This window comes from Musa acuminata, chromosome BXJ2-9 (assembly GCF_036884655.1).
Source record: "Musa acuminata AAA Group cultivar baxijiao chromosome BXJ2-9, Cavendish_Baxijiao_AAA, whole genome shotgun sequence".
Lineage (NCBI taxonomy): Eukaryota > Viridiplantae > Streptophyta > Magnoliopsida > Zingiberales > Musaceae > Musa > Musa acuminata.
The window spans coordinates 12,282,501-12,294,273 of NC_088346.1; the positions used below are offsets into that span (position 1 = coordinate 12,282,501).

At 35.8% G+C, this 11,773-nt stretch overlaps 1 protein-coding gene across 1 annotated transcript in view; it reads left to right on the forward strand.

The window, feature by feature from the left end:
* Positions 1–4,777, forward strand: part of LOC135623176 (endo-1,3;1,4-beta-D-glucanase-like) — an 8,751-nt gene extending 3,974 nt beyond the window's left edge. The window contains exons 4-7 of the mRNA XM_065125810.1: positions 3,718–3,808; positions 3,991–4,080; positions 4,174–4,274; positions 4,467–4,777. Of these exons, the coding sequence (XP_064981882.1) occupies positions 3,718–3,808; positions 3,991–4,080; positions 4,174–4,274; positions 4,467–4,622 (438 nt within the window). The 3' untranslated portion in view covers positions 4,623–4,777. The remainder of the gene's footprint in view (positions 1–3,717; positions 3,809–3,990; positions 4,081–4,173; positions 4,275–4,466) is intronic.
* Positions 4,778–11,773: the final 6,996 nt, after the last annotated feature.

Consider the following 11,773-nt stretch of genomic DNA (forward strand, 5'->3'; position numbering starts at 1 on the left):
ACATATTAGGAGATTAGACGTCGAGCTGCAGGATCAGTTGACAAGTCGACAGAAGGCTTCGTGCCATGAGTTCAAGTATCAGGCCAAAGGATTGGACATTGCACCAAGGAGATCGGAAGTTGTAGGAGTCAACATGCCGATTGGGCAATATGCCGAAAGAGAGAACGAAGCATCGAATGAACCAATAACATGCCGGACAATATATGATTCATGCTTGTAATCAATTATATCTAGATCGAGTTAGTTTAGGACTAATTGAGTCGATTTTGGGATGAAACAATGTCAACTCAATAAAAGGTCAGTTGGGCCTGAATCAATGCTGATTTGGGTCTGCTTGTTGGTCCATTCAATGTCCTGTAGCAGGGTCTGACGGTGGTACCGCCCAGACATAGTCTCCCAAACTAGGCAGTGGTACCACCCAATGTCAGACTGACAAGCGATGATACCACCAGTTGTTAGTCTGGCAGGCAGTGGTACCGCCCAATACCCCAAAAACCCGGAGATTTGAATTTTGGCTCTAATATTTGAAGTCATTTGGGGTTTATAAATACCCTACAAATTTCTGCTTGGAATACACAAAAAAATAGAGAAAAAACTCTATGATTCTAAGGTTGTAAACTCTTTTAAGTACAGAGTCCCTCCTCCAAGAGCTAAGTGACAATCATAAGGGGGTGTGTGAGAGGACACTTGTAAAAAAAGGGTGTAAATGTTCTCTCATGAACCTGTGAAAAGGAGAATGAGTGTAAGGGTAGTTGATCTTCGCTCATTAGAAAGAAGATTGGTAGTGGAAGCCGGTGGTCTCGAGTGAAAAGGAATGGGAGTGGACGTAGGTCACGACGACCGAACTACTATAAATCCGGTGTACTCGGTTTGTATTTCTATTCTGCTTTTCATTCTCATATTACAAACTGATTTACTTGCTTACTACTTTCACTACACTTTCAAGTTAAACTCATCTTTCCGATATGAGCTTTATCGAACGATATTTTTGAATTGGCGTAATTTTTCGTAAGCACTAATTCACCCCCCCCACCCCCCCCCCCCCCCCCCCCCCTCCCTCCCTCTTAGTGCCAACTTGATCCTAATAATTGGTATCAAAGCCAAGTTGCTCTCTATTTGGTTTAACACCCAAGAGAGAGGGTTTTTTTTAGCTTTCAAGAGGGCTACTCTATCATTCGTCCTCCTATGTTCAATGGGACGGGCTACACTTAATTGGAAAACTCGAATGAGAGTTTTCTTGCTTTCTATGGATTTGAATTTATAAATATTATCGAAAATGATTTTCAAAAGTCTTCAAATCTAATAAACGAATAGAATGATTTGGAGAAGAAAACTTTTTCTTTGAACGCTAAAGCTATAAATGCTTTATTTTGCACTTTAAATAAAAATGAGTTTAATCGTATTTCAATTTATGAAACTACATATGACATTTGACACACACTCGAAATTACACATGAAGGCACAAGTAGAGTTAAAGATTCTAAAATTAATCTTTTGATGCATGATATTGAACTGTTTCGAATGAAGCCAAGCGAAACCATTGATGACATATACACCCATTTTACGGATATCGTCAATGGCATAAAAGCTCTTGGCAAATGTTTTTCGAATCTTAAACTTGTTAATAAAGTTTTATGGTCTCTTTCTAAAAATTGGGATTCGAAAATAATTGCAATTCAAGAGGCAAAGGACCTAAATAACTTTTTGTTTGAAGAATTTATTGGGTCTTTGATGACCTATGAAATGAAGTGTATAGTATATGATGAACTGAGAATATAAATTAGGGAAAACGTTGTTGTAATCTTGAGAGTTCCCCACCTTTCTCTATGAGGGTAATTTCTGTTTAAGGGAGGGTTGAGTAGTTGTAAAGGTTATCTCCTAAACCTGTAAAAAAGAAAAACGGGTTATAAGAGGGTAGTTGGTCTTCGCCCATTGAAAGAAGACTGTTAGTGGATGTCAGTGGCCTCAACGGAAGAGGAATCGAGAGTGGACGTAGGTCACGACGACCAAACCACTATAAATCTGGTGTAATCTCTTCTTTGCCTTTTTTATTCTGCTCTCTTTATATTGCTTACTGATTTGGCTGCACAATTCACTTTACACCCTTTTATGTTAAACGCATTTTCGATACGGGTTTAATCGAAACGAAGTTTTTCGAATCAACATCGTTCTTACGATAGCACTTCTTACGATAGTACTAATTCACCCTCACCCCCCTCTTAGTATCGTCATGGTCGTAACACTTTCAACTTAGAACTGCCTTTGCGAGTGCCTGTGCTAGCTGCTCAGGCAGTCGCTTAGGCCTCATCTGAGCTTTCCGCTCATGAAGCTTTTTCATGTTACCAATGCATGATATTACTCTCTATCAGTCCGTTTATTCTATAATATTAATTAGATCTTAAATGATTATCCATGTCTCATGATGAGACTGATTCTATCTTTTCAATGATCCATAAAAAGAGATTTTTTTAGGTACTTGAGATATGGTATAAGTTTATATTTATATATATATATATATATATATATATATATGTGTGTGTGGATTTTCTCGAGGTACTTGAGATTTTCACGATGAATGTTGAATCTTCTATGGAATATGGATCTCATTCTTTAGTGTTAGCGGGTCTTCTTGAGCAGTTTCTTTTGTCATCTCTCAAGCCTCTAATTTTCTGCTGGCTGTAGATATTTTGCTTAAGCATTTCAGCATTTGTTTGCTTGTTATTTTCCTGCGTGGTCTAAGCTGATCAGATCTGATACCTTAGGATCAGCAATGGCTATAGTTTCCTATGTTTATTGGGTTTTTTGGGGTGTGGCCTTGAACTAGTCTTCTAAAATTAATCGCACCCAAGTGACGAAGGATTCTACTTTTAATAATGGACCCAGTATTACCTTATTATACTGGGTACTGACACATATCACTTGAATAGAAAAAGAAAATAAAGGAATGAGAAAGAGCCAAGAAATATCATGGAGAGAAAAATGGCTGGAGGCAGACAGCTATACCCCATTTGTTCCTCTTCTTTATGTGCCTAATCCAATTCGGCAAGTGTCTATTATGACTTCATCTTAAACTGGTCTGTGTAGGCTGCATGATGTTTACCAATCTATTATGACTACATAATGTTAGACTGGTCTGTGCAGGCTATGTGATGTTTATCGAACCTAACCGGATATATACTGGGCCAGTTTGAGTGGCTTGGGTTGGTTTCGATGTTGAGTTGCTTTAAATTACAGAATAGTATATTATTGTTCGACATAGGACAGGGATACCCCTGGTACAAAGGCAGTATGCATCCCATTCTCACTGGAATGGTTCATAGAGCAGTATGGCACAAAATGTGTTCTTGCTTGCCATTAATATCTGAAACACACTATTGGAGAAGAAAAATTGGACATGCATATCATGATCTAGTTTATCCATACGTTGTCTAGAACACTAGATTTTGGCTCATGTTATGTGCATTCAGCCCGGTACTGTCTCCTGTTCCTTTAGTGTCCTATTAGGTGATTGTAGCTTACTTTCACTCTAATTCCTATGGTACTGGTATAATTGGGGTTTCAGCATACAAATTCAGAATGTGGACAATGGATAAAAAATCGTCTCATATAATGTTTGACTGAAAAGAATACAAAATGACATCTTCACTAGATCACTTTTGAATTGCTTTAACATAAATATTGATGCATGGAAACAACAAGGTTTTTTTGCCTTCATAGGACAAAGGCTGTCAAGATGCAAAACCAATTATTGCAGCTCTAAAGAACAAAGGCATATCTGCAGTTGGGGCCGCTGGCTTCTGCTGGGGAGGTGAGTCTCACGTGATATTTTATGCATGCACTTTGAGCTCTGATTGTGAAGACCCATATATTATTACAGTGGAAAATTACTGTATCTTTTGGATCTGAAAAATGTAGTCCTAGACCTTTATTTAGCCTTAAACACTTGAATAACTTATGTTATTGACTGAAATTCAACTTCTTGTATCTCAGGCAAAGTTGTCTTGGAATTAGCAAAGTCCAGTGAGATTGAAGCTGCTGTCCTTTGCCATCCTTCTTTTGTAAATGTTGATGATGTGAAGGGTATTCCCTCCTTTAAGAATTGGTCAAACTCATGCTTTCTTAACATGTTTTTATCGTTGAGAGTTGAGACGATCTGTTTTCACCATTTACCAGGTGTTAAATGTCCTATTTCAATACTTGGGGCTGAGAATGACCATATTTCTCCGCCTGAACTGTTGAAGCAGTTTGAGCAGGCTTTATCTTCAACATCTGAGGTAAGTCACCTATGGCAGCATTTTCAGGTCAATTTAGTCATGTTGTTGGACTCTAAATTACAGAACTTGCATCTTAAATGTAATATCAAATAATGTTAGCTTATCTATTTGATTAATCTGCTAAATGGACCCCTCAAAATATATGCTAACATTCTGTGATCCAATATGATTTTGGGCCACATGATTTGTCAGGAAAGACACATTGTAAAGATATTTCCTGGGGTTGCTCATGGATGGACTGTCAGACACAAAGCCGATGATGCTGCAGCTGTTAAGCGCGCTCAAGAGGCACATCAGGACATGCTGAACTGGTTTATCCAACACGTCAAGAAAGAACATGTGAACTAAAATACTTCTTATTCACTCAATGGTCTCGTCGGACTGTCTATTAAGGTGTAATTCAGACCTTGTGTTGAAACTTATGGTTGTTGCTTTGGAAGATGGATGTTCTTCCTGACTGGTTGAAACTACTAGTAATTCTAAAGATTTGGTTTTAATTACTACATGCTTGAATTTATGATACCTTATAATGTTGAGAAAGAAAAAATAATCAACACAAATGGTGGAGTTGTAAGGGCTTTCTTGAAGTCTAATTCCTATGATGGGGATTAGCAAATAGCTGTCCCCTGTAAAATGGAAGATTTTCAACTCGTTTATCTGATCATAGCACAACTTATTTTATTTTTCTGCTGTTCTTGGTCACCGAAAGCTAAGAGTTCCATATTGCTTCTTACATGTTTCTGCCTCAAATGTTTAGTATCCATAGAGTGAGTCTTACAGAAGTTATAATTCCTTTTGAGGAATACCTCTGTTTCAAGCATGCTTAGTTTCCTTTGTACTTTGGCTCTTCCATCTGGAAAGTGTGAGGCTTTGGTTTCATATCAAGCTGGATTTCTTTTAATCAAATTGTTTAGGTGGCTGAGTCACGGGGCCGACGTGGATTTGTGCTTCCCAAGCTTATATATCGAATCCTTTCTTCACGGCTAAATCTTTTTTGTTATTGCTAACCCATGATTTGTCAGCAAAGGTTTATTATGGATAGGTCGGATTCGATTTTAGTTCTTAGATTTGATTCTATCTTAAATCGATAATATTATAATTAAAATCAACAATCCATTCAAGGATTCAAACAGGACATTGAGAAAAATTTAAGTCATTCATATCATAATTTTATAATTTATAAAACTCATACAGTTTAAATTCATATACTATATTGAATAATAAAATCTAAAACCAACTCACGAAAGAATCACCTTATAAATCTATAAATCCATAAGTGTGGTATTCTATATAATCACAAAAATAAATGTTTATCATATGTTTATATAATTACATAAATTAACTTAACACTTCAAAATCTTAAGAGGTTTTTTAAACTTTTACAAAACTCATAACTACATTGTTACTTTGATTTTAATTTTTTTTTAAAATTTATTTAAAATAAAATTATAATTTTTTATTTTTAAAATTAATTTAAATTTAAAATAAATAAATAAAATGATGATTCTAATCGGAACCACTCTGAATTGCGAATTGCAGCTGCATGTTCTCAATAGTCATTTACCATGTGTTATATGACCTGGAATGGTTGGTTGGGTTTGAACTTGGTTGGTAAGTGCCGGGCTTCGTCCAAAGAGAAAAAAAAAAATATATATATATGACTTGCATATAATAAAGTCAACCCAACATATCTTTCAGGTCACTGTTATGATCACAGCAGTGGCTCGCAATGGCAATCAAAGAAAAATAAAATAAATACAGGGTTATCAACCATCAAGCCAAAATTATTCATGCCAACTTAGTGATCTTTCTTTAGGTTTATTGCTGATCCAGTTGGTCTATTGCTGATCTGTATGGGTTTAACTTTTGGACCAGGACGAGAAGCTTGCCATCGTGGATAACGTGTCAGAATTGTCAAAATTATTCATAATAATTAGTTTAATTATTATGAAAATAATATTTTATTGAGCCAGAATATGATAGGTACAATTCACGGTCAGTTCGATATTAAGCCTAGAGTATCACACGTATGATAGACGTTGAAATTAGTAGAAGTTCGGAGATAAGATATTTGCTCGAGCCTTTATCTTATTGGATATACAATAAACCCTTAAATTATTGGATCTTATGGATAAGATCTAATATGAGCCAATGAGAGATTATTGGATAGAGATTCAATAATTTAAGAGGCATATGTAATTGGATGAAGATCCAAACCCAATAAGACAAGATCCATTAGAATTAAGTAGATAGAGGACCTCTATAAATAGAAGAGAACCAAAGACTCATAGGTCATATGCCTCTTAGTTACCATCTCCTATTCTCCTCTCCCTGTCTTCTCTTCATATAGTAGGTGTAAAGATTTGAGCAACGAGTTGATGAGTGTCTTTGCAACCCCTACCGTGTGAATCATCGCTAGAGAAGAGGACACTTAACTTTTTTCATCCTCTCTCATAGATATATAGGAATTCAGGAATATATGATCTCTCTAGGTTATTTCACACGTGATTTTCATTTTCGCGGGTTTTACGCACCAATCTTCATACGACGACGAACACCTATTTGAGAAATTTAGAGTTTTTATTTTATGTTCTTCTATTGCACATGTGATGTCGCCTCTAGATTTTCCTACAGGCATATCATCGAATCAGACTTATCTTACAATAATGGTAATGACTTAACCATACATCATGATTGGTCGAGTCCCTTGAGGCCATCCATGGTAGTTCAAAGGCCAAACAGAACAAGAATCACAAAGAGTTGTGATTGGCAAGAGTTGCCTACTCCGGCCAATTGGTTTCATAGCAAGTTATTTTATCATTTTTAAGTTTATTTTTATTCTTATTTTCTTGTTTTATGAATTTTTTAAATTTTATTACGAGGAGTTCAAGGTCGTCATCATCATCATCATTACTTGAGTTTTCTCCAAAATGGTCTGCTTTGGTTTGAAGTATCAAATCATTCTTGTTCTTTGGAAGGTTGTTCTCGTGTTCGTCATGTGTCATACAAATCATTTCATAGGTCATTAAAGACTTGATCCGTTCTTCAAAAGCAAAATTGTTCAAGTCCTTTACTTCTTATATTACTGTCACTTTAAGATTTTGGAAAGGATTTTAGTATTTTATTTACAAGTTCAAAACTTTTGCCAAGTGTTACTAAATCGTTGACAACATTCGTAAAACGGGTGTATATGTGAGATAATGGTTTCACTTAGTTTTATTTGAAATAATTTAAAAATATGCATTAAAAGATTGATTTTAGATTCTTTAACTTCGTGTGTAATTTTAAGAGTGTATCAAATGTCAGTTTCGCATATCGAAATATAATTAAACTCATTTTTATCTAAAGCATAAAAAAAAAAATACATAGCTTTAGCATTTAACGAAAATGATTTTTTTCTCAAAATCATTTCATTCGGTTTAGAGGGTTGTTGAAATCCATATTCGATAATATTTCATAAATCAAAGTTCATAGAAAGCAAAAAAACTCTTTATTCTTAGATTCTTGTTTTATGAACTTCTTAAATTTTATTATGGGGAGTTCAAGGTGGTCGTCATCATCATCATCACTTGAGTTTTCTCCCAAGTGGTCTTCTTTAGTTCTAAGTATCAAATCATTCCTATTCTTTGGAAGGTTGTTCTCATGTTCGTCATGTGTCATACAAATCATTTCATAAGTCATTAAATACTCGATAAGTTTTTCGAAAACAAAATTGTTTAAGTCATTTACCTCTTATATTACCATCACTTTAGGATTTTAACTTTTTGGAATGAATCTTAGTATTTTATTTACAAGTTCAAGGTTAGAAAAACTTTTACCAAGTGTTATTAAATCGTTGACAATATACGTAAAATGGGTGTATATTTAAGATAGTGATTTCACTTGGTTTCATTCAAAATAATTTAAAATTATGCATTAAGAGATTGATTTTAGAATCTTTAACTTTACTTGTGCCTTCATGTATAATTTTAAGAGTGTGCCAAATGTTATGTACAGTTTTGAATATCGAAATACGATTAAACTTATTTTTGTCTAAAGCACAAAACAAAGCATTCATAGTTTTAGCATTTAACGAAAATGATTTTTTTCTCAAAATCATTCCATTCAATCATAGGTTTAGAGGATTGTTGAAAACCATATTCGATAATATTTTATAAATCAAAGTTCATAGAAAGCAAGAAAACTCTCATTCATATTTTCTAATATGTATAGTCCGTCCCATTAAACATAGGAGGATGAGTGATAGAGTGACCCTCTATATTATCGGTAAAAGTCATTCTCTTGGGTGTTAAATTAACTTAGAGTAACGTGACTCTGATACCAACTATTAGGATCAAAATCGACACTAAGAGAGAGGATGAATTAGTGCTTTTGGTCAAAAATATCGGTTTAAAAATTTTCGTTCGATAAAGCCTATAACAAAAATTCATTTAAACTTAAAAATGTTCATAAAAGTATAAGCAAAAGTAGTAGACAGTTAAATAAGAACGCAATGTAGGTAAATAGTAAGAGAAAAGGGCATATCAAAATTATAATTGTTCGATCATCATGACGTACGTGTACTCCCGATTCCTCGTCCATCGAGGCCACCAACTTTCATTATTGATCTTCTTTCTATGGGTGAAGATCAACTACCCTCTTATAACTCTTTTCTCCTTTTTACAAGTTTAGAAAATAATCTTTACAAGTCACTCACCCCTTCCTTAAACTAAAATTAAACTAAGAGAAGAGGAGGGGAATTCTCACAATACTACAACAGTGTTTTCTCTAGTTTTTTTGTCTTAGTTCTTGTGTAAACCGAGCAGGAATGAGTGAGATATTTATAGGCCCAAAATGGATTCAAATTTGGAGCCAAAATAGTCTCATTCTGGGTTTTCAATGTATCGCCAGTACTGAGCGATACCACCACCTATCAGTCTGACACTAGGCGGTACCACCACTTGACAACCTCATAGATTGGGCTTTTAACTTTTCCAGCTTATAGGCGGGTCCACCGCCAATTTGACGGTGCCATCGCTTGACCCAACTTTTGGGTCATTGAATGTGCCTTCCTTTTTGCCCAAAATAATCCCAATTTAGGTCCAATTAACTCCTAATTGAGTTAGCATGATTATACCAAAAACTAACTCAATTAGCCCCCTAAACTACTTCGATCTAGATAAATGATTACAAGCATGAATCCTATGTTGTTCGACTTGTCATTGGTTTATCTAACGCTTCGTTCGATCCTTCGACGTATTGTCCTCTCCTTCAATGTATTGCTTAATCGACATGTTGACTTTCCGCAACATATGATCTCCTTGACGTAATGTCTTATCCTTTGGCATAATGCCTGAACTCATGGTATGAAGTCTTTCTACCGACACATCGATCGATCCTCCAGCCCAACGTCCAATCTTCTAACATATTCACTTCGACCCAATGTTTGATTCTTCCTACTTCAATTAATTTGCCTTTTCTGATCGAAGATAGTCTTGCGTCACTCAAACATACATTAGATCATAACTTTATTAATTTATTTCATCATTAAAATCTAAGAGTCAACAGGATATCCTATATGTTCTTACCTAGACAAATCCATGGCTATAGTCATTCAGATTGAGAGAGAAAGAGTTCTCTGAGAGAATTCGATTAGAGCGAGACTTGAGTAGATTCCGTATGGGCTTGACAACACTATACCCAATATACAATCTATGAGATATTAGATGGATGAGGGACTATAGATACATGATAACTATGGTAACTAAGGACAAACAAGTCCAATGGATTGAATTCCCCTATATCATCTAGGAACTGCGGCGTAGTGGACTAGCACGTTTATAGTCGATGAGTTAAATGAATTATTATGAAAATGATAATTCACCGAGTCAGAAGGAGTTCTGATAGGTATGACTCACGGCTAGTTCGATATTAGGCCTAGAGGGTCACACACATATGGTAGGCATTGCGACAAATAGATGTATTTGTTGGAGCCTATATCCTATTGGATATCCAATAAACCCATGAATTATTGGATCTTGTGGATAAAATCCAATAAGAGCCAATGAGATATTATTGGATAGAAATCCACTAATCCAAGAGGCTTGGATAGTTGGATGGAGATCTAGTACCCAATAGAGCAGGATCCATTAGAGTTAAGTTAACAGGGATCTCTATAAATATGAGGGAACCAAAGGGGTATAGGCAAGACCATTTTTGGCTATCACCTCTAATTCTTCTCCCTCCCTCCCCCCCTCAGTTGACAGGCCCAATTTGAGGCATGTAGACGGCAAGAAGGGCCAACCCCTTCTTGATTATGTGGTACGCATGGAGAGAAAGATCGTACATCAATTTGAGGAGTGACTTTACTGTATCTACTGTGTGGATCACAACTAGAGAGGAGGACAGCTGACCTCCTTCATCCACTCCTACATATTTAGGATTTTACAAGGATATATGATCTCCCTTAGTAACAAATCTTGTTTGATATATGTGGTTTCGATTTTGTGTTTTGTTTTACACGCCAATCTTCGCACGATGATGAGAACTTTTTTCTTTGGGAAATATGATATTTTGTTCTCTATTCTTCTGCTATACATATGATACTCTATCCAAGTTTCCCGACAAATAACATATGCATAAAAAGATATAAAATTCTATGTTGAAATAACTTAAAATGCTTATATGCACATGTAGGAATTATAGTATATTCATGAATTTCTATACCTCAAATCATAATATATACGTGCATTCTCACACCGTACATCATCGTAATATATACGTGCAATCTATACTGCATGTCATAATATATATATGCACTCTCATACCATACGTCATAGTATATACATGTACTCTCATACTATACGTCATAATATAAATATGTACTCCTACACCGTATATCATAACATATACATACACTCCTAGACCGCACGTTATAATATAAATGTATACTCTCACATCACATATTATTGTTGAATCTCGTATTTTGATGATGAAACCACTTGATATATGTTTATGATTTAATCTGTTTTTTGAGTGACGTAGGATGCTTTTATTAGGATGAGACAATTAAAGCAGGAAAATCATGTTGTGCCGGAGGAACATGTCAGAAGATTGGACGTCGGGCCGGTGGATCGGTCGACGTATCGATAGAAGGCTTCATGCCGTGGACTCGGGCATCGGGCTAAGAAGAGCAAGTATTATGCCAAGGATATCGGAGTTGCGGAGTCAACTGGCCGATTGGGCAATAGGCTGCAGGAGAGGACGATGCGCCGAAGAATCAGACGAAGCGTCGAGGGACCAATGACATGCCGGACAACTTGGTTAATTGCTTAGGATTAATTGTCTCGATTGAAGTTTTGTTTTAAGAGTGCAGGATTAACTACGATGAAAATAAGATATGCAATAGGAGTTGCGCCAGAGTCAAGACAATGATCACGTTGGGAGTTCGAGAGTTTGACGGAAGTTCGGACAGTCGTCGGAGGTTCTGCGGGAACAAATCTGAGAAGTCCATGAGCTTG